Source organism: Anabrus simplex, chromosome 1, assembly GCF_040414725.1.
Source record: "Anabrus simplex isolate iqAnaSimp1 chromosome 1, ASM4041472v1, whole genome shotgun sequence".
NCBI classification, from domain to species: domain Eukaryota; kingdom Metazoa; phylum Arthropoda; class Insecta; order Orthoptera; family Tettigoniidae; genus Anabrus; species Anabrus simplex.
Genome location: NC_090265.1, coordinates 1,584,924,549 through 1,584,948,608, shown reverse-complemented (window position 1 = coordinate 1,584,948,608; position 24,060 = coordinate 1,584,924,549). Strand labels below are relative to the sequence as shown.

At 40.4% G+C, this 24,060-nt stretch overlaps 1 protein-coding gene across 2 annotated transcripts in view; it reads left to right on the top strand.

Annotated features, from left to right (window-relative positions):
• The first annotated feature begins 6,918 nt into the window (after positions 1-6,918).
• The window catches only part of Hsc70-3 (heat shock protein 70 cognate 3), a 58,568-nt gene continuing 41,426 nt past the window's right edge, over positions 6,919-24,060 (top strand). Inside the window, exons 1-4 of one of the 2 annotated variants that reach the window (XM_067138200.2) lie at positions 6,919-7,072; positions 7,201-7,379; positions 7,468-7,699; positions 23,922-24,056. In XM_067138200.2, coding sequence (XP_066994301.1) covers positions 7,261-7,379; positions 7,468-7,699; positions 23,922-24,056 — 486 coding nt within the window. In that variant the 5' untranslated portion in view covers positions 6,919-7,072; positions 7,201-7,260. Of the gene's footprint in view, positions 7,101-7,200; positions 7,380-7,467; positions 7,700-23,921; positions 24,057-24,060 lie in introns of both variants that reach the window. The other variant, XM_067138199.2, reaches the window with a different exon arrangement.

Below are 24,060 nucleotides of genomic sequence, written 5' to 3'. Positions count from 1 at the left end.
GTCTTCCAGGCTCACAAAATGTGAGCCAAGATATCGATGTCTAGAGCTTGCAAGAGCCTCGCAATGACACGACCCATGCGCGGAGGTCTCTTCCTAAATAACGCATCTTCTATACAACGGATCCTGACTGATTTTCATGATGTGTAGGTGTCTTTGTAAGGTATTGTGGCCTGTCAACAGTCCAACTACCATTCGTATTCTGGCCCTATTCAAATTTATTAGAATCTTTTTCTAACTTTGGCCAGGCCCTTCGATATGTTCACGTGCCTGCTTTGCCGTGGTTAGCCTCTTCCAAATCTCTAAGGGTGACTGGTTTATCCACTGGGATATTACCAGTTTCACACTTCGGAGTAACACTCCCAAGAAGGGTTCTGGTCCTATGCAGGTTGTCTTAACTAATTTTTTCTCAAATAGGAATGGCTCTGACAGTCCGTTTAGCCTCCTCCTCGCGGTAAACACCACGAGCTCCGTCTTGTCGGGATTGACCGACAATTCCGTATCATGTCACCATCTTTCCACCCTGCGTAAGGAGCTCTGTACGAGCTCTGAAACCGTACTGGGGAAATTTCCCACCGCCAAAAGGCTAATGTCACCTGCATAGTCTTGGTCATAAATTCCTCCACCATTTAACCTGGTAAGTAGTTCATCCACTACCAGACACCATAATGTTGGTGATAATATTTCTCCCTGTGGACACCCTTGTCTATATTATCTCTAAACATTACTGCGTTGAACTTGACGGCCCTGCAGTGTGGCCATAATCAATTTTATGAGCATCCTACTCACGCCTCTTCTCTCTAGATTAAGTTCTATGGCGCCCAATGATGTGTAGTTAAAGGCCCCTTCTGTGTCTAGGAATACCACCATAGCAAGCTGTTGCTGATCCAAGGCGCTCTCCAGCCTGGAAACAAGCTGGTGTAGTGCCGTCTCAAGCGACTTCCCTGGTTGGTATGCATGTTGATGAGGATGCAGGGGGCAGTCTCTTAATACTTTTTGATCTAAAGAATATACAGCATTTGTATTAGTAATTTTGTCTTCATATACATTAGAAATATTTTATACATTAATAAAACAGCTTTAGAACAAAGACCATGTCCTGTTCCAATATGGTATGCAGTATGGTTGCCTTGATGTATCCACGTACAGAAAAATTACTTACGTTCCCTTCATCACAGTACAACAACCATCAGTTAACAACAGGTTTATTGTACTTTTCAGTTGTGTAAGATTGTGGATTGAAATTCTGTCTGTGTATGAGGTATGGTTGCTAATACTGTACTATCCTCAATGGCTCTGTTTATTGCTTCTCTCTCTGTTCTACTTTTTTGCCTGGATATTCTCTTCACCTGCCAGAATAGGACGATAAATATGATGGGTAGTTGGGAAAGTGATAAGGCACTTCATTCTCTATCATGGTCTTGGGAGAGGAGTTGTTACCGGTAAACGTTTCTCCTGAGGATCAGTACCAGTTACTTCACATAAAATATCACCGACTTTGTAATATCTGTGGCATACCTGTAAAATAATGTATCACTGTGAGCGAAATTCGTGCATTTACAGAGTGAATTTACCTACAACCGTAGCTCTTGTATGTGTTGTGCTTTAATGTGTATAATAATAATACCGTTGAAATAATATATCCCATGATTGCGAGCTAACATAACCCCGTATCTTTGAACAGTAAATATAACTACATATTACTAACTGTTGCGTGTAGTTAAATACGTCATAGGCCTATGCTCATTACGATGGTGTGAGAATATAATAATAATTGTTACTCACCATTGGGTATCTAGTAAAACTGTAGTCATGTCTTGGCATTGCACGTAAATATCTCTGCCGCATACTCTCGTCTTTCGGAAACTTAATGCATGCACTTCGTGATCACTGTCGCAATTCTCCTAACAGTTGAGTACGCTACATATCTGTATCATCACATACGAAGGTTTTAGCAACTGGCATCGTTAAACGAATTAAAACTCTTCTAATTTCAGCGTTACGCGGCTAAACTTATTATTGTCTTATTACTGCAAAGGTTCAAGCTTGCCTCCCGATGTTGACGTCACAGTATATTCCCAGAGGTGAGTCTTCATATCCAGGAGGTGTTGGTTTAGCCAATATCAGAAATCCGGCTACTTCGACCGTCATGATTTTTATATTACGGTATCAGGATTGGAGTCGCGCAGTCGGTCTTGCGTCAGCAAACTTCGAGATGAGACACGTACTAAGAAGACCGACTCCAGTCCTCAAACCTTAATGCTACTCTCGATCGTTCAAAGATGGCGAATCGAGTAGCCGGAGTTGTTGGAAATCTGGGTTTGTTTTAGTTTGTTTTTATCGTATGTAGTCTGGGTAATTTTATAAAAGGTGCCGATAAATGTTAGTTTATTTGTAGAATATAAGTGTGCGAGTGTATTTATGCGAGTCAGTGGACACATACGATCTGTAATTATATGCAGTAATGTGAGAATATACTTGTTTTGATCGTGTTTATACCCATTAAAGAACATGAGTGCATTAGGTGGAACAGGTTTTAGTCTAACTATGGCAATGCCTCCCATACAACTATTCTTAAGTTTCCTACGGAATAGAACATTAAGATAGAAATGGATTAGGAACATACAACGTGATTATTTTGAAGTCCATGACGAAACTGTAGCGTGCATACATCATTTTGAGAATAGGTCTGAGGTTAGAAAAGTCATTTCTCTACTTCCAAACTATTGGTGTTCCTCGAAAAATAATTTAGATAAAATATAATTGATATTGTGTTATTTCGTCAGTGTTTATGTGTTTCAAAGTGTCGAGTGATTTAGATGCAAGTTTATTTTACAATAATCTGTGCTTTGCCTGGAAAAATGTTTGGCTGGATCTTGGAGTATAACAAAATGTATAAGTGTGACAGTTGGAGCAATCTGTATACTGTTACACAGAAGAAACAGTGACCTAGAGGGATTAGCTGGGTTTGTAACGTAGGGTTTTACACTGCAAATACCTTCCGATTCATGTTGTGGTTATCTGTTATCAAGCAGACTGCGCCGAACTGAAGCTCGTGCATGTGGTTAAATGTCAATGTTTAGTCAATAGAGTTTTTGCACTCATGTTCTTTAATGGGTAAAAAAACCTATTATTATTAACGGAGCTCGATAAATGCAGTCGTTTAATTGCGGCCAGTATCCAGTATTCGGGAGATAGCAGGTTCGAACCCCACTGTCGGCAGCCTTGAAGATGGTTTTCCATGGTTTCCCATTTTCACACCAGGCAAATGCTGGGGCTGTATCTTAATTAAGGCAACGACCGTTTCTTTCCCAGCCCTAGCCCTTTCCCGTCCCATCGTCGTCGTAAGACCTATCTGTGTTGGTGCGACGTAAAGCCAATAGCAAAAACCTATTATATCTTTAGTGTCTGAACGATTCATTATTAAGGTTATTATCATTGTGTGAAGTGCTGTTATGCCATATGTCAATATTATGTTAACATTACCAGGGCCGTTCATTGGGTTAAACTAATCATTTCGGGTGTACATGGGCTGAGTGACTCAGACGGTTAAGACGTAGGCCTTCTGACCCCTGGTTGGCAGATTCGATCCTGGCTCAGTCCCGTCGTATTTGGAGGTGCTCAAATACGTCAGACTCGAGTCGGTAGATTTATTGACATGTAAAAGAACTATTGCAGGACTAAGTATCGGCACTTCGACGTCTCCGAAAACCGTAACAAATGTAGTTAGTGCGACGTAAAGTCAATAACATTATTATTTCGGGTGTACTTCCTATTCGTTGGGTGCTGAATTTAAGAAATTGCCCACCACTTCAAAACTAAGGCTACAAATTTTGGTTTACACTTCTAACGAGAGCAAATAAATCGAGGAATTTCGTACCTTAATTTATTTTGAAACATTCAAACTGATGTTAGAAGTATCATTTTAACAGTTTTATCATGTTTTTTCATCTTTTTTTGCTAGGGGCTTTACGTCGCACCGACACAGATAGGTCTTATGGCGACGATGGGACAGGAAAGGCCTAGGAGTTGGAAGGTAGCGGCCGTGGCCTTAATTAAGGTACAGCCCCAGCATTTGCCTGGTGTGAAAATGGGAAACCACGGAAAACCATTTTCAGGGCTGCCGATAGTGGGATTCGAACCGACTATCTCCCGGATGCAAGCTCACAGCCGCGCGCCTCTACGCGCACGGCCAACTCGCCCGGTGTTTTTTCATCTATCCAGCGAAGTGAAATCTAAGGAAAAGCGTTATTTGACGAATTGAAATTTCTAAATAACAATAAGCTTGTTGGTCTCTTTTCTTTTAGAATATATGCGATTCTTGTTGCGAAGCGTTTTCATACTTGTACAAGTTATTTTCCCTATAATGTTATATTTATCATGTTAATTTACCGCCGTTTATATAATATGTACGTGATATTTTCGTGTTAGCCAATACCAAATACAGTAGAGATAATACGCGAAACTGAGCGAGATATCGAGGGACAGCTACTGGAGCTCACTCTAGCGGATAGACCTGAACAGTACTGATTCTCTTATAAGAGCACGTGTATTTTTGTGTGAAGTTTTTGGTGTTATTTATGCGTTTTCAGTGTGTTGACATAAATAATTTTTTTGCTAGGGGCTTTACGGTATTTTTGTTTTACGTCCCACTAACTACTCTTTTACGGTTTTCGGAGACGCCGAGATATTTTAATATTTTGGCATAAAAGCATGAAGTACATTGAAGTGGTCGTCTCTGGTTCAAATAGTGATAAGGAACGAGTGTAGGTATTCACCGTTCAATAAATGTTACGTCAAAAACAGCCAGTATTGACATGTAACAAACATATGAATACCGGTGCAATGGGAGATTTAGGTTAGATTACAGAACTACTGAGTATTTGCTTGATAGGATTGGTAATAGAACGTTCCACTGCAAGGAATGAAGCATAACATAGGAGCTTCGCATTGCACTCCACCGTTTGGTAGTGATACACAGTATCATTGTGTTTCTCTAGTGCAGTTCTGCTCGGACACTCCAAGTATCTTTTCATTCAATCATTCATTCATTCATTCATTCATTCATTCATTCATTCATTTATTTCAATTAATTCCAACGAGCCTGCAGGCTCAAACATAGGAATTGTACAGGACATTACATACTGGCGGGCACTTACACATCAAAATATAGTTTGTGTATATAAGATAATTAGTAAACGGTTGAACATATAAACACATACAGTATATAAAATATGTACATCATCAATATGAGGATTACAGAGAATTATTTCTGACTATATTTACATTTACATAACATGAAAGTTGCAAAGGTACAAGAATGGATTATGGCTTATATCACCAGTAAACTAAGATGATGTTGGTGATGATTATTGTTTTAAGAGGAAGTAGGCTGCAACTAGGCAATCATCATCTATAATAACACTAATCAGGTAGAAAAATGGAAAGGATCCGACATTTTGAAAAATTAAGGTATCGCGTAAAGAAACAGTAGGGCCACGAAGGGCGTGAAAATGAAAGACTCTCTCGGCCTCGCAACCTAATACTGTCAGGGTCGGAAAAGAACAAGAGTTGAACAAGGGAGGTCAGAAGGGTAGATGAAAATGAGCCTGGCAGAAGTAAGTTAAAGCAATGGCAGGACTCATCTCAGTGACCCATGTTCGCCAACACACGCTCCCAAGTTGAGATCCCTGGGACCCCTGTTAGTCGCCTCTGACGACAGGCAGGGGATACCGTGGCTGTTATTCTACCGCCCCCACCAACAGGGATAGTAAACAAAGATTTTGCTAGTCCATCGCAACAGAGATTTTTAAGAGCACATAAAATAAAAAAGTAAAAGGAACAAGGAGAGTTATAGTGTGCAAAAGGCTGCGAATAGTTGATGTTTTAACTCAATCACTTTCCGCAAAGAAATTTTCTGCTCACATTATTTTCACTTCTTTTATCCATTGTGATATGTATTGAAGTCACAACAACGAAAATGTCAAGTGAGCCTTTTGAACATGTGGATTAATAGTCGGTTGTAGTGAAGCATTAGCCTACTGCTAGGAACAAACCGAAACCAAGAACATAAACAGACCGATTCTAACCTCCATTTGTATCAGTTGACTAATGAACTAATATTATAAGTGAGGATATTTTATTAGTCATGTGTAAATCTTTATGAAACAGAATTTGGTTAACTAATAATTTTTTTTATGAGTTCTAATATTATTAGCTAATATTATTAGTTAGTTTTATGAAACAGGGCCCAGATATCTGAAGCGAGTCCTCAGTGTTTCAAAGACTTCAAGGTCTCGACTTGTATATGAACTCGCGAGAGAAACTTTCCTGATTGAGGACCTGAGATACAATCTTGTTTTACCAGGAGGCGCAGCATACGATAACCTGTTGCATAAACTTAGAGAAAAAAAGAGGGACATTTGGGAAGACTTCTACTCAACGGAGGCCATGACGAATGGATGGAAACGGGCTAGCATATGAGACACATACGAGATTCCATTTCAAGATAAACTGTGTGTGTAGGCTATGTGACCAAGTATGTGAAAGATATCATATCCAGAAGTGTTCCTCGAGGTCCTGCTCGATTAGTTAATTTATTAAGGACTAACACTTATGCAGAGCGCATTAGACGCCACGCTGTCTTATCTAATTGTGAACCTCTATGCACATTGTGCGCAATAAAATTTATTATTATATTGTGACATTGCGATTAAAATTGCACAGTTGTGCGCGTTTCATGAAAATAGTACGTCATTTCTTCCGTACCTTCTATTCAAGGAATAAATACAATATATTTAATATTCTTAGCAAAGAGAGATAAGGTCTGTGCAGGTTTGTTGGTCTGTGATCGAAAAGGCAGTTGCCCCTTCCGGAAGTTTCTGGAACACTAAACGTGGGCCAATGCGAGAAAGCCAAGTCGGTTGAAACTGACCAATGAAAGTTTAATAGGATAATGACGTCTACCAATGACATACGGCCACGACGTAATTTCGGGGTTAATATTTGGCGATCGCCGGACGAGCTTCAGTCAAGTTGAAATCTGTACGCGTAGTTGGTGTAGCGAATTGTTGAGGTGAGACGTGAGTTAAGCTTTGATTTTTGTAAGTAATTCTGTCAGTTGTATGATTTTCACTTGTCGTGTGAAAGGTTTGGGCTATAGTGTGGCTATACTGGATTTTTGAAAGAGCATTGTATTTTCAGATTACTACGGAAGATACTAGTAACATTTTGGATAAGAGTCGCCGATAGCTCTTTATCAAAATGAGGTGGTATATTTTGGAGGTGGTCGGCCTCCTTGCAATTACTTGCTTGGCTAAAGAAGAAAAGGCTAAGGATGTTGGAACCGTAATCGGGATCGATTTAGGTACAACTTATTCATGGTAAGTGTTGGCATATGGTGCTCTGTGTATGAGCGATTCTTTAATTCGAGAGGTTTCGTAGTAATTAATTGTGAATATCTGGTTACAGTGTTGGCGTGTACAAGAATGGCAGAGTCGAAATCATAGCGAATGATCAGGGCAATCGAATTACTCCATCCTACGTAGCGTTTACCCCTGATGGTGAGAGATTGATTGGGGATGCTGCCAAAAATCAACTTACTGCTAATCCGGAGAACACTATATTTGATGCCAAACGTCTCATCGGTCGGGAGTGGAACGACCCTACTGTGCAGCATGACATCAAATTCTTCCCATTTAAGGTAATTTAAAGAAATTCTAACAGTAGTGGAGTAATTTAATTTTGGTCTAGTTTTGGGTCTGCAACATATATGGTTGAAAATTTTTAATACTATTCAGAGATCATTCTTTATATTGTTGAAGGCAATCTACCTTAATCTGAAATGTTTTAGTCTGCAATCGTTGTCTTCTGTTCTTCACGTGTGTGATCTCTGCTTTGCAAAACTGGCCACTTGTGAAGTACATATCACTGTGGACCTCAGACCAGATCTGAATTACCTTTATCAACTCATTCTGTAATTAGGTAACTTGGTGCAACCACGATTCACATATTTGTGATAAATTTAATGTTGGACTGATCAGATTGTGGTAAAATTGAACGAGTAGCACCCTAGGATGTGGGTGAGCCTACATGTAATATTACTTGGGGACCTAAATGAATGTGACCTTCAAATGCTTGTAGGGAAAAGGTGTGTTAATTGCTAATATTAGAATCCCACCATTGCACTCCCAGAGCGAACTTGCTTCTATAACCAACAGTAGACAAATCTCGCATAATTACCTACAACTCTCAGCTGAACACTCACTTCAGTTACTAATTTTATGAAGCATACCTTCGATCCCTTAACTCAAGAGTTGGACATAATAGTCATCACCTTGCTAATGGCTGGTAGTAAAAGAAAGTCTAAAGGTGGGCCAAAGGCTCGCTCACTCCTTTTGAGAGGCTTTCTGCAAAAAAAAAAAAAACCTGACGTGTTAGACCAATGATATTTTGTCAGTAGCAAAGAAGTTGACAAAATCTAACCCCTTTAGTTGGGAATGTGTATGGATTGTTGCCACTCTCCTAAACTAACAAGCGAGCATCACCCTGTGCTGAACTTTTGAATGCCATGAGGAAAAGTTTCCACTGTCCATTTGCAAACTGTTGGTTCAAGATATATGGTGTGGCTTTGACATCATCGCAAGTAATAAACCATAGTTAGTATATTATACACTAGAGGTACCATTGGCGCTGCAATCGCGTGCCAAGTTGAACGAGCGCGCTGTTTGGCAAAAGGTGGATTGTTTGGCACTGTCACTAATGGAGCTTCCCAATAAATGGAAGTACATACTTCCGTGAAGGAAAATGCCAGTCTCCTGTGCAACTTATGGCTGCATAGAGAGGTTCATAAAGGGCAGTGGCGTATCATTTCACAGGTATGATTCCTTGAAATTCATTTCCGTGTGTATAAAATATTACTTTGGCCTACTTGGCTAACTCTGCGACAGATTCCCGTCGGCCTGAATGAGTTTTTTCGGATCTTTCCTTGAAGACTGAAATTAGTTTTAGGAAATATAAGGTATGACATTTTCCTTTCACTGAATAGCCATGCCTTTGAAAGCAAATATGCCAAAAAATCATGTGCATGATACCGAGCGAGTGGCTGCAGGCTTTAGCTTGCGTAGCTGTCAGCTTGAACCCCACTGTTAGCAACACTGAAGACTGTTGCCAATTTATACACCTTAATTACGGCCAGTCGTTTCCTTCCCTCTCTTAGCCCTTTCGTCTCCCATAATCGCCGTAAGGCGTATGTGTCGGTGCAGCGTCAAGCAAATCGGTACAAAAAATAAAATACGAAAAGTTGTGCATGATAGCCAGGAACTGTGCTCGGTTTCGGTGTGTATTTATAGTATTAAAAGCTCACGAATATTTGTTCTTTATATAGTTTGTTGCTTTCCCTTTGCATCGTACGTTTAGCAGTCCCCATTCATACCTTACCAGACTTTAAAATTTAGAGCCTAAATGTGCAACACCGTGTGAACATCAGTCCTTTACTTTCGTGAATATTATTCCCTTAAATGGCATATAGGACTATATACAAGCATAATACGCAAATTGACAGAGTTGGCAAGGCGGTTAGAGCCACGCAGCTGTAAGTTTGCTTTCGAGATATAGTGGGTTAAAACCCCACTGTCGGCAGCACTGAAGATGGTTTTCCGTGGTTTCCCATTTTCACACCCGGCAAATGCTGGGATGTACCTTATTTAAACCCATGTGCGCTTCCTTCCCACTCCTAGTCCTTTCCTATCCCATCGTCGCCATAAGACCCATCTGTGTCAGTGCGATATAAAGCAAATTGTAAAAATTATTGTATTTTTTCAGTTCTCTTCAATCGTATAATTTACCACTTTCCCTTTCCATTAACAGAAATCTTTTACAAGTTAAAATCTTAAAGCAAATCATACATTTCACGAAAAGCTAAATAAAAACTCCATAATAGGCTAAAACCACAAGCAAGCGTCATATTTCCACTTGTAATCACATTTAGGAAATATTGATGATGGATTTACGTCCCACTAACTACTTACGCGGTTTTCAGAGACGCTGAGGTGTCGGAATTTTTTCCTACGGGAGTTTTTTCATGTGCCGGTATATTTATCTACAAGAGGTTGACATATTTGAGCATCTTAACCCCTCAGCGTCGCAGCCGTTTAACCCTAGAATCGTAAACTTTCGTCTCCCAGACTACGCACCGCTGTAGTTTCCGCGGTAATTTCCAGATGCTAATGAACTGTGCCTTCCCCTTTCATCTATTCTCCAGCTATCAACAATCAGTGCTGACCTTGGTTTCAAGCATAAAGGTCTAGTTGTTTAGCTACTGTGATATGACCGTCATCTGAGAGACGAAAGTTTGATTTGTGAAAGTATTCGTGATTTGTACATAGCCGTAAATAGTGTGAATATCAGCTTTATTACAGTAATGTTTTTGTACGTAATACGTAAGCTTAATAGGATAATGAAATGGAAAAATCTAGCGCACGATAATGAATTGATAACGGCAGTGTTTCCTGAATTAGACAGAGAACCACTCTCTTCAGGAGACATTAGTAGTAATGTATTTCGTGAATGAAATTACCCGGCCAATACATGCAGCAAAGAGAAATATTATGACTGACAATTGGTTCACCTCAGTTCGTCTGGCTGATTCTCTGCATTGCGACCATAACTTGACAATCATTGGAACAATGTGAAAAGACGAGCCCATAGTACCACCAGAGATGAAAACATTCAAGGGAAGAAAGCTTGGGTCCTCTGTTTTGTTATGATGGTATAAAAACAATGGTAACCTATAAAGGAAAACCATACAAGAATGTAATTCTCCTTTCTACATGCCATGAAGTAGGAACAATAGCAGCCAGTCGGAAAAAGATATGGCAGAAGACTACAATTGGGCTAAAGGTGCCGTGGACACTTTTGGTGAAATGTGTACATTGATGTCCTCTTCAAGAAAAACGAGATGGCCAATGTGTATCTTTTATAGTATGATTAATACGTTACATGTCAATGGATACATTATTTATGTGCATAAGATGGTTCAAAAAGGCCAAAAGCACTTTCAAGGCGAGAGTTTTCAAAGGATATATCCAAAATGCTAATGGCTCCAAAGCTGCAAGAAAGACTTAAGACACCAACTTTGAGGCGCAGCCTGAAGAGCACCATTGCCGAAAATCTTGGAGAAGATGACATTCCTGAAGAGCCTCAATCAGATACTGCTGAAGGAAGAAAAGTTTGTGCGTTTTGTCCATCAAAGAAAAGAATAACCCGATTCCTTTGTAAGACATGCCGAAGCACGTTCGTCTTGATCACCAGGCAAAACGGTGCATTGAATGTGCCTATTGAAGAAAAACTGACCAGAGTGTATTGTTATCACTACGTGTAGTAGTTTTAAGTTTAATATTCTGTATTTTGTGTAAAATGTTGGGTTTATGCTTATTAAAGTTCTTTTCTTTTTCGTATTCTGACAGACGAAAGTTTGATTCGTGACCCTGAAGGGACTTCATGATTTTAGGGTTAAAGAGCTTCCTACCCCGCGGCTGGATGAGATTTCAACTACGCGCGACTGAAATACATTGATTCAGTTAAAGCGTTACTACTAGTATAAGAGTAGCCCGATATTCACGAAATTTGGAATTCCTTATGGTAGAACTATATACATGAAGATAATTACATAATTGTTTAACATTTCCTTAGTAATTTAGTTCCGTATGATGAGTTCGAAGCACTCTTCGAGACAGAGATCCAAGGCACACTCCTGGCAGCAGTACACCGATGTCTTCTTTTCACTGTGTTTTGAACATGTGATACGTCTGAGGTTTGGATTTCTCACTCTTGGGTGCTAATTTCCTGATAAAACGTATTTCCTGCAACCTTGGAACTGTTATCTGATGCGCACCGGCCTTGAATATTTAGTTTCCCGCCCGAGAAGCGTATTTTGTACTACGTAAACAAACCTTCCATCAGCTGAAACTGATAAGATAACTGCTCAATGTTTGTCCCTGTGACTTGTCTAAATATTATTGGAGAATCTAGGAATCATAATTCACTGCTGACCTTTGACCTGTATGTGTATCTAGTCTCCTACACGAAATTTCCAAGTACTGGTTCCTACTCATAGTCATTCATCATTTACCACTGCATCGGCCACACCCACATCATCTATTTCATTATCACTAGTGCTAATACTGCCACTACTACTTCTGTCTAAACTTTCATTTGAATTATACAATATTTCAAGCACGTTACTCTCAGCAGGAGCTAGCCATTGAGCGCAGTGTGTCACACAAGCTGAAGCTGCAGCGGGATCGAAAGCGGCAGGACGAAACTGAATGAGGGGAATAACATGACGAATCAAACCAACTCGATACATTTTTCAGATTAAAAGGTCGATACATAGTCTTTCAAACGAGAGATATATACAATGCACAACTGCTTCTCGTGTCGTATGACAGAAAGCAGCACTAACTGATGCCTACACAGAGCACTCTTGGAGAGTTACGAAAGACTACAAGCTGAGAAATAGACAAATATAATAAATAAACCGCACTCTTAATACAAATTTAGAGCAAAGAATATCACACGAAAAGACAAACTTCTCAGATCATTTCTTTATTTTATTCTGTGGGAAAGAAAGAAGCAAACGGACTATTAAAAAATCAGGGATTGGTGCTTAGTCATAATTGACAAATACTTATCCTTGCAAAAGCAACTACACTTTAACGATTTTCAATTCTTATTTAGAACACTGATAAACCCGAAAATTTCTTGGAAACAAAACAATTTGCATATCCACAACACCAAAACTCTTCGCGCTATAGCCGTAAATGCGAAACCATGTATGGGTCTATACCACGTATAGAGGTCGGCGCTGAGGGGTTAAAGTATAACCGTACTGAGTTTGGCTCGAACCTGCCAACTTGGGCTCAGAAAGCCACCGTCTAAATTGGCGATGACAATATTTTGTCCAGTTTACCCCAAAATCTTGCCAACGCTTTTAGGCCTAAAAACTTTCTCATTCGCTTCGTACGAGAGGACATTTTCGGTCATTGGGCAGAATTATAGCAAATTCCTGGCCATTTACACAAAAGATGGCAAAATATACGTGCCCTCCTTCTAAACGTATGTTGTTAGAAGACTTAATATGAACAGCAAATTGTGTTCAACTGCACCTCAGCGCCAGTTTCTGTCATGCATTTCTCCTGTATTTTTGCTTTTAGGGTTCTCGTTTTTACTGGAGAGAAGCATCGCAAGTATACTGTAGTATTTGAGAATGTTTACATGTAAGAAATTTGAATCATATCTACGTCCACACAGTTTAAAAAGTTCCCAATTTACATTGATGAATACGGCAGAGTGAGTTTTTTGTGAAATAGCTGCGATTTCAACATGCTCTGCTCGCTACAGTGATTCGTAGACGGTGGCGCCAATGCTAGGCCTACCTCTAGTGTGGTATTTACTAACTCTGTAATAAACAAGGTTGACAGACAACTTCGGCAAATTGTGGAATGATACAGTAGAATTTTATGGGAATTTGTTTTTTCTGTTTGTAAAGAAAATTGATCTAGGGGCAAGCAGGGTGAAGGGGGGGGGTGCAGACAGAAGTCCCCAGGTTAAGGCTGCAAAGCTGCCAACATGGATCTAGGATGAAGCAAGCTTGTCCAGTGCATGCTATGACAGATTCAGATTGTGTGGCTTTCTTAATTTCACAGAACGTGGGAGCTCTACTCATAAGAAAATTGTCATTACATCTGGCATATTTCAACACACAAAATAGTCTCATTTCTCAGATTTAGTCTCTTAATACTTTCAGGTGTGGGTTGATGGGTCTCAGGCAACCGAAGGGTGGATCTCTGTTCTGCTTTAGGTATCTATTCATCATTTTTCTATGCTTTCTCTGTGCAAACTATTCTCAGAAGCGTCACCACACTGTCTGTCAACAAAGCTGTGTCATGAAATTCCCTTATAAGTATTCGTGGTATTAGTTCAGCCTGTGGGCCAACATATTTCTAATGTTACAAGTGGAAATTACTGAAATCTTACTTGGGAGAGCGTCTCGGAGAGATGTTCATTGCAATGTCCAGGAACCCACCATCCCGCCCCAAGAAGTACATTTAGTTATTAACCTAATTAAGATTATTATATGCCATTTTCATTTCTGAAGTAGCTACTTGGGTAAAAATATAGAAAAGAGTATTCAGGATTACTGCATAGAATGTTACTTGAAATGTTTCCAAGTTGACCTTATAATGATTAAGGAAGAGAGATGTGTTCAATACGCTTGCCAGGGACCAACCCGCCCGCCCCTAGATACATTCACTTTTATAACCAAAAATACTGTTTTAGACGCCATACTCTATCGCTTATAACGGCGATTGTTTCACGTAACGATGAGGATGTCGCTGACACCTAGGATGAGGCCGAGAATTTGTTAGCAACCACTGCCACACTCCCTTCGAGAGGCTGTTTTCTATCGCCGCAGCACATACTGTCCGCATGGCAAGAAAAAAATTATAGCCATATCAAACCAACAGTTGGCAGCATTGTCGTTCTCGGCGCTCCCTCTCAGCGCTACTAGTGCGACAGTGAACTGGCATGTGCCACCTAGCGGCCGCTCGTGTTACTAAACTGCGAGTACCTCTTTCTATAGTTTTGCCGCTACTCATATTCCTATTGGCCAATGTAAAGTGGCACGTGATCTTCCCGTGAAGAAAGTTAATCATAATCCGTTACCAATCGCAGTTCAATAAAAGTGCAAGTAAATGTAACATGCCTAGGGCCACTTCGCAGCTTCTAACTGTCCTGACCAGTGGTCTTGTCCAGATCCTATCCTAACAGTCCGCACGGCAAGAATCTTGTCCAGATCGTATCCTAACCGTGCAACAGTGGTGTAACAATCACCACGACCAGTTATTGAAGCATAGTTCCTAAGTAGAGGTTGGCAGCACTGCTGGAGAACATCCTTTCCGAGGAGGCCGCGAGCAATGAATCAAATGGCAGTTGTTACGTGCTGTGAAAGTCTTGGCCCACGGGCTGAGCTAAAGATGTATTCATTGCAGTCAATAGCCAGATATATTCATTCAAAATTATACAGGAGCAAACTAAAGTAATTCAATCACCGCAGAATTTGGTCAGATTCTGTTCTTTATGTACATGTTAGTGCAAAATATCTATCTCAGGTTCATTTGCATAATTTACAAATAAGGTTGTCAGGATCATAATGTTCATTCTTACAAAGCTTGTAGTGGTAGCCATGTACTGCAAAACTTCTTAATGTATACCTTAGGTTGTAGCATGGTCCCTATAATTCATGTAACTTCATCGTATGTATTACCTGACCTGTTTTCAGCTTGTTAACATGTCATATGCTTGGGGGGGTTTGCAGCTGAAATTGGTTGCGTAGATATTATGTTAGGATTGAACTAATTTTCTGTTTTGCAAAATTAATTGCAGAGGTAATGGGTAGCTTGGATAAATGTACTATTGCTTGTATAGCATGAACTACTTTTTCAAACATGTATATTTCATATTTCAAGTATGCCCCTGTTAAGTTGTGATAGAGAAAGAAATCTCCACTTAAAAGGCTATACATGCTGACAACCTAAAATCCTTAAAGTTTGACCACCTGAAATTGAATGTCTTAGTCCCATTTAATTCCAATGATAATGAAGGCACGCTGGTTGACTGTTTTGCAACACGAGTTTGAAACAGATTGCACGACCAACTGTTCCATGACGCTTCACGTTAGTGTGGGTAGCTGCACCTGGGTCGATGGAAACGGGACCAGTTTAAAATTGGTTTTCGAATGGTTACATGCGATTGTACTTGCAGGGTCGTGAAATGGTTTGTTACATGGTTGCATTGTAGAATGTAAAGCCTACTGTTACATGTGTTGTAGAATTGTTGAAGATGTAATAGACAAGATTTCTTGAAGACTTGTTGCAGTGTTGTTACAAGTTATATTCTGGTCAACTGGGAGAGTTGGCCATGCGCTTACAGGCGCACAGCTGTGAGCTTGCATCCGGGAGATTGTGGGTTCAAACCCCACTGTCGGCAGCCCTGAAGATGGTTTTCCGTGGTTTCCCATTGTCACACCAGGCAAATGCTCGGGCTGTACCCTAAGGCCATAGCCACTTCCTACTGCTAGGCCTTTCCTATCCCATTATCTTCATAAGACCTATCTGTGTCTGCAACATAAAGCCTCTTGTATAAAATATACAGTATATGTTTATTCTTGACATTTTGAAATGCTGTTTGTCGATAGAAAAGATCAGATGTGGATTAGTTGAAGAGGTGGAAAAGTGTGAAGTTCTGTATAATTATAATCTCCTTGTGTACTCCAGGAAAGACATTATGCTCTGCAGCAGTCTAGTTTGTGTTTCATATGTAGATAAAGAACGGGTGAACCCTGCCTTCGCAGGGCTCCACACGTAGATCTGTGAAGACCCTTTGTGTCCCTTGAACGGGTTTGCCTAGTCCAGACCTAGTGCTCCTATAAAGGATACCAGAGTCCGGATGTTGGCATTCCTGATATCTTCCAGGCTCACGAAATGTGAGCCAAGGTATCAATGTCTAGTGCTTGCAAGAGCCTCGCACTGACATAACACATGCGCGGAGGTCTCCTCCTCCCTACCGCATCTTCTACACATCGGATCCTGACTGATTTTCATGATGTGTAGGTGTCTCTGTAAGGTATTGTGGCCTGTCAACAGTCCAACTACCATTCGCATTCTGGTCCTATTCAAATTTATCAGGACCTTTTTATAACTCGCTAGGCCCTTTGATAAGTTCACGTGCCTGCCTTGCTATAGTTAACCTCTTCCAAATGTCTAAGTGAGACTGGTTTGTCCACTGGGATATTACCAGTTTCACGCTTCGGAGTGACACTCCCAGGAAGGGCTCTGGTCCTATGAAAGGACCTTTTGAGCCTTGTTTCGCTAGTTTGTCAGGTTCTTCATTTCCACTGATACCTGTGTGCCCAGGGACTCATAATAGGGTAACTGAGCTAAGTTCACACAGCTGATCTAACATCCTTTGGCATTACCGTACCATTTTTGATGTTTTAACTGCACATAGTGCTTTTAACGCTGCCTGGCTATTGCTGCAAATAGTGATACATCTTCTGTGTCAAAGTTTCATATGTAACGGGTTTCAAACTCTTGTTGCCATACAGTTGTCTCATGTTCAGAGAACCTGACCAATGTATGAATTATTTCACCTGTAACTGTTAAAAGTAAATAAATTTCTTCATATGTTTTATTTTTGGGTCATATTTTCCAGATTTTAACCCGTAGAGAGCCAGACAACGGTATATCGTTTCGTATATCCGCGTATCCTGATTATGATACTCCTGGCCTGTGACGCCCCTTTGTCAGACGCAATCCTATAGCGTATTTGATTTTTCACGGCTCGGTTATTGAATCTCATAACTACAGACAAGCAGATATGAGAACATGTCTTGTCACCACATGGCAGAGCACAGCAGTGGCACCTGGTTACATTAACTGAAATGAAGGCTTTCATTGCTGTTTTGTTGGAAAAAGGTATAGCTACAAGGCCGAGCATAATTTCTTATTAGGTCAAAAACTCCTGTTATATTCCATGGTTTGGAAATATGTTCTCAAGAAACAAGATTCCAGTTAATCTTGAGATTCTTTCATCTTGTGAACAATGATGAATCACCATCTGGTCACCCTGACTACAACCCATGTGCCAGGTTTAATCCCATTGTTGAACATGCCAGTTGTATATTACGATACCATTGTACATAACTCTTAAACTACTGGAGATAAAAATGTAAAACTTTAAAAGTTTATTTATCCAAAATAGGACATTTCAAAGAAGTCATCAATATTTACCGTTGAGTTAAATTTTCTATTTTTTCTGTTTTGTTTCTGATTTTTAATTTTTGGTGTTTTAAAATTGTTAGGAAAATATTTTTCAAAATACCAAAGAGCATTTTTGTGCTGTAATTTAGTTCGTGAACCATGGGCAACGGCTGAGTGGCCTAGTAAGTGGTCCTGAGTCGGGATACCAGTTGCTATGTAATGGGAGTGGGCATCTCGGACATATTCTGAGTCGTGACCCTCCTTGTGCTCAGGCAACTAGGACTATACAGTTCACCGGTGGTCTATAACCCGTTAGAGGAGAGATCCTCACTTGGACTATGTGCAAGTAGGGCAGCATCCTGCTTCATGAATTAACCGAACTCAGAACACTTTAAGCAAGCCTTGGACCTATGGCAGTAATGGAGTCCCACTTTCATTTGACAGGCGAGGGACTCCTTGGAAACAACTTGGCGAACGAAATGGAATTCGATGGGGAGCTATCAATATTAATGGGGCTTATGGAAGAAAGAAGGTAGAACTGGCTGAGTCAGCAAAGAGGATGCATCTGGATGTGCTAGGAGTAAGTGATATTCGGGTAAGGGGAGATGAGGAAGAGATAGATTATAGAGTGTACTTGACGGGTATTAGGAAGGGAAGGGCAGAGTCCGGGGTAGGGCTCTTTATCAGGAATACCATTGCACGCAACATAGTTTCTGTTAGGCACGTAAATGAGCGAATGATATGGGTAGATTTGTCACTGTGAGGAATTAGGACAAGAATTGTCTGTGTATTCACCATGTGAGGGTGCAGATGAGGATGAAGTTGAAAAGTTTTATGAAGCATTGAGTGACATTATGGTCAGGGTGAACAGCAGGGATAGAATAGTGCTAATGGGCGATTTCAATGCGAGAGTTGGGAATAGAACTGAAGGATACGAAAGGGTGATTGGTAAATGTGGGGAAGATATCCAAGCTAATGGGAATGGGAAGCGTTTGTTGGACTTCTGGGCTAGTATGGGTTTAGCTGTTACGAATACATTCTTCAAGCATAAGGCTATTCGCCGCTACACATGGGAGGCTAGGGGCACCAGATCCATAATAGACTATATGTTAACGGACTTTGAATTCAGGAAATCTGTTACGAATGTACGAGTTTTTTGCGGATTTCTCGATGATGGACCACTATCTGATCTGCAGTGAACTAAGTATCTCTAGGCCTAGGGTAGAGAAAGTAAAATGTCTGCAAACGAATAAGAGTGGAAAATCTCCAGGACGAGGAAATTAGACAGAAGTACATGGATATGATTAGTGAGAAATTTCGAACAGTAGACAGTAAGCAGGTTCAGGATATAGAAAGTGCATGGGTAGCATACAGGGATGCTGTAGTAGAAACAGCAAGGGAATGCCTAGGAACAACTGTGTGTAAAGATGGGAAAAGGCGAACATCTTGGTGGAATGATGAAGAGAGCAGCCTGTAAAGGTAAAAAGAAGGCTTATCAGAAATGGCTCCAAACAAGGGCCGAGGCAGACAGGGATTTGTACGTAGATGAAAGACACAGAGCGAAACAAATAGTTGTTGAATCCAAAAAGAAGTCATGGGAAGATTTTGGTAATAACCTGGAACGGCTAGGTCAAGCAGCAGGGAAACCTTTCTGGACAGTAATAAAGAATCTTAGGAAGGGAGGGAAAAAGGAAATGAAGTGTTTTGAGTAATTCAGGTGAACTCATAATAGATCCCAGGGAATCACTGGAGAGGTGGAGGGAATATTTTGAACATCTTCTCAATGTAAAAGGAAATCATCCTGGTGGTGTTACAAACAGCCAAGCTCATGGGGAGGAGGAAAATGATGTTGGTGAAATTACGCTTGAGGAAGTTGAAAGGATAGTAAATGAACTCCATTGTCATAAGGCAGCAGGAATAGATGAAATTAGACCTGAAATGGTTAAGTATAGTGGGAAGGCAGGGATGAAATTGCTTCATAAAGTAATAAAATTAGCGTGGAGTGTTGGTAAGGTACCTTCAGATTGGACAAAAGCAATAATTGCACCTATCTATAAGCAAGGGAACAGGAAGGATTGCAACAACTATCGATGTATCTCATTGATTAGTATACCAGGCAAAGTATTAACTGGCATGTTGGGAGGGTGCGATCAGTTGTTGAGAGGAAGTTGGATGAAAACCAGTGTGGTTTCAGACCACAGAGGCTGTCAGGATCAGATTTTCAGTATGCGCCAGGTAATTGAAAAATGCTACGAGAGGAATAGGAAGTTGTGTGTATGTTTCATAGATCTAGAGAAAGCATATGACAGGGTACCGAGGGAGATGTTCGCCATACTGGGGGACTATGGAACTAAAGGTAGATTATTAAAATCAAAGGCATTTATGTTGACAATTGGGCTTCAGTGAGAATTGATGGCTGAATGAGTTCTTGGTTCAGGGTACTTACAGGAGTTAGACAAGTCTGTAATCTTTCACCTTTGCTGTTCGTAGTTTACATGGATCTGCTGAAAGGTATAAAATGGCAGGGAGGGATTCAGTTAGGTGGAAATGTAGTAAGCAGTTTGGCCTATGCTGACGACTTGGTCTTAATGGCAGACTGTGCCGAAAGCCTGCAATCTAATATCTTGGAACTTGAAAATAGGTGCAATGAGTATGGTATGAAAATTAGCCTCTCGAAGGAAATTGATGTCGGTAGGCAAGAAATTCAACAAAATTGAATGTCAGATTGGTGATACAAAGCTAGAACAGGTCGATAATTTCTAGTATTTAGGTTGTGTGTTCTCCCAGGATGGTAATATAGTGAGATTGAATCAAGGTGTAGTAAAGCTAATGCAGTGACCTCGCAGTTGCAATCAGCAGTATTCTGTAAGAGGGAAGTCAGCTCCCAGAAGAAACTATCTTTACATCGGTCTGTTTTCAGACCAACTTTGCTTTACGGGAGCGAAAGCTGGGTGGATGGACACAGGATATCTTATTCATAAGTTAGAAGTAAGACATGAAAGTAGCAAGAACGATTGTTGGTACAGACTGGTGGGAACAATGGCAGGAGGGTACTCAGAATGAGGAGATAAAGGCTAATTTAGGAATGAACTCGATGGATGAAGCTGTACGCATAAACCGGCTTCGGTGGTGGGGTCATGTAAGGCGAATGGAGGATAGGTTACCTAGGAGAATAATGGACTCTGTTATGGAGGGGAAGAGAAGTAGAGGGAGACCAAGACGACGATGGTTAGACTCGGTTTCTAACGATTTAAAGATAAGAGGTATAGAACTACATGAAGCTACAACACTAGTTGCAAATCAAGGATTTTGGCGACGTTTAGCCAGTTCTCAGAGGCTTGCAGACTGAACGCTGAAAGGCATAAGTCTATAATGATGATGTATGTATGTAATTACATCTCCTTGTTGATATTTAATAAAAATTTCAAGTCGGTTATATTTGTGAACTATATAGTCCCGAGAGTGAGAACCTGCAAAATTCTCTAAATCTGTCTGGCACTCTTGGCATACTGTGAGCAACCGGGCCTGGCACTAAGAGGGTTAAGTAAACTGGAAAACACTGCCCGTCCACACCATGTGAAATCTATAAATGCATGATGTTCATGCATTGAAAGGCAATACAAGACTCAAAAAGTGAAAAGTGTTACACGGTCTGAATTTCTAGAGTTTTCTTGTTGAACATAACTTTGCTTTATCTGCAGCAGACACTGCCGCTATGAATGATCACTTGAAAATTCACATTTCTGCTACTATTTAATTACATGTGGAGGCAATGCATTTTCATAAGAAAGAAGTCTGGCATAACGTGCTCTTACCAACAAACTCCAACATCTTGCTTTTCCCCCATTGTTTTATACTGGGGTGTTTTCATTGTTTGAAATATCTGCTGCTATATCTTGTGATAGTCTTCACTTTTCTGCATATTCATTAACCCGATGAGTGCTACGCCCGCCTATAGATGGGCTGACGTGGCTGGTCCACCAGTGCTTAACCCGTCCATAGGCGGAACGCGAGAATTTTTTTTTTTTTGTTTCCTGGTCACATTCAAGTGTGAATATGATATGTTCTGCCGTCTGTTGGTCATTATGTAGAACTAATCAGAGATTATAGCTTCGGGAAGTAACTTGCAGAGTTTTTTGTAGACGTCTGTGGTTTTCATCTGTGATGTAAACCAACATGGCGGAACAACAGTTTAGTTGCTCGTGCAGCGATGTTATTTCGGATCACAGAATCGTTCAGTTATTAACCGCAGCAGGAAGTGATGATGGAGATGATCATTTTAAGGAATAAAGCGATTTTCAAAGTGAGTGATAGTGCCGAAAATATTGTATGCGAGAGAGAAACAGAGCCTCCTTCTGAACGAAAGAAAAACGTAGAGAGTACAAAAGCTATTTTAACACTAACTTCGTGATGGATTACTTTTCTTTACCAGAGTTTCAGGTAACTGTGACAGGCTCTGAGGACCAAGTAATGTTTGATGACAACCCGGAAATCATTGACTTTTTAGAAACTTTTGTGCCAGTGGAGTTGGTGCAGATAGTTGAACAAATGGGCATCACAAACACCCAGTACAAAACATTTAACTATCACCACATTCCAGGTTTGTAAATATTTTAAAATATCAACTTCTAAGAAGTTACATGTATTAGTTGCCTACAGATTTTAGGAAATATTATTTTGGCTCGTTAATTTGTATAAAGATAATGCACGCATGGGCACATAAGTGTAGGATTTTCCATTTGAGTTTAGGTTTATAAACAGCAGACATTTATAAACATTTTAAGCTAATCACCGCACTGATAAGTTAAAAATTGAGGCTTCTGCAAATTTTTTTACATATGAATGAAAAATCTCGGCACTGAGGTACCAGTCAACTGGTAACTCAGCACTTAAAAGGTTAATCTAATTGCCCAGATCAGTCTCTGGTGAGAAGTGCTGTTGGCTAGATCAAGCACTGTTCTCTCATGGTCTCTTCCCTGGCTTTGACAATATGGAAGCTGTTCCTTATGCAGCAGTCCCTCATTAATGGTGTGAAAGTGTAGCTCACACGGTCTATTGGTGTATGGCTTTCAGTGGGCTTGGCACACTGAGTCACCTGGCTTGGAAAGGAAAGCAATAGGAAACTTAACTTTATTCCTCACTTCCCTAGTACACTTCTTCAGTGACACCTAGGCTACGTAAGACAGCTTATGGTGGATCTGTTGGGCTTCTCGTCCAGTGTTCGCACGACATGTGAAATGTGCAATGTGTTGAGGATGAAATGAAGACAACACAAAAACCCCAGCCCCTGTGCCAGCGGAATTAACGAATTACGGTTAAAAATCCCAACGCTGCCAGGAATCAAACGCGGGACCCCCTGTGGCCAAAGGCCAGCACGATAAATATTTAGCCATGGAGCTGGACACTGGAGGCAATGATTTATTTTTAGAACATATTTTACAAAAAAAATAAAGGTATGAAGTGATTGGACGGCAAAATATAAATATCGCTATAGATTTTAAATGAAAATTACTTTGAACTGTGTTGTAAAGAATCTTCAGATATAAGAATAAAGTGGTATACAACAAACTATATAAAATTCTCCTGGCTCGTCCATTTCTCTCGCCACCTTACTCCATAACTTCTGCACATCTCACGTGTCGTAATTACTCTCCCTGGTCCCACAAATACTTCCCATCTTGTACTGGAAGTATCAGCTTTTCAGAATTGATTATAAAACGCTGCTCTTCGGCCGAAAAATTCAAACCAATCTGGATAGTTCGCAGTTCTCGGGTGTTCATGTGTTCGCTGACACAACGCCGGTTCCAATGGATGCAGTCTCACTTGAATTCAGCAGTGTGAATTGTTCGGCCTATTCGTGAGTGTTCGTACGAATTTGTCATCGCAGGGCATTTTGCAGGTTTTCCCTTCCAAAGGATGAGAGCCCTTGAGGTTCCAACCAAAGGCTGAGGGCTCAACATCACATTAATCTAACCTAGCAATGGAACTACCATATTCATTTCTCTTGTATGCCTCTTTAGTGATGCCCATGCCATCTGGGACAGCTGATGGTGATTTATTGAGAATCCAACCATTCTTAATGCATTCTTCTCTACTTCGCAGGTTAAGGAGAAAAACAATAAACCTCACATCGAAGTGCAAACTAGTCAAGGTGTCAAAGTATTTGCTCCTGAGGAGATATCTGCTATGGTACTTGGCAAGATGAAAGAAACTGCTGAAGCCTATCTGGGAAAAAAGGTAA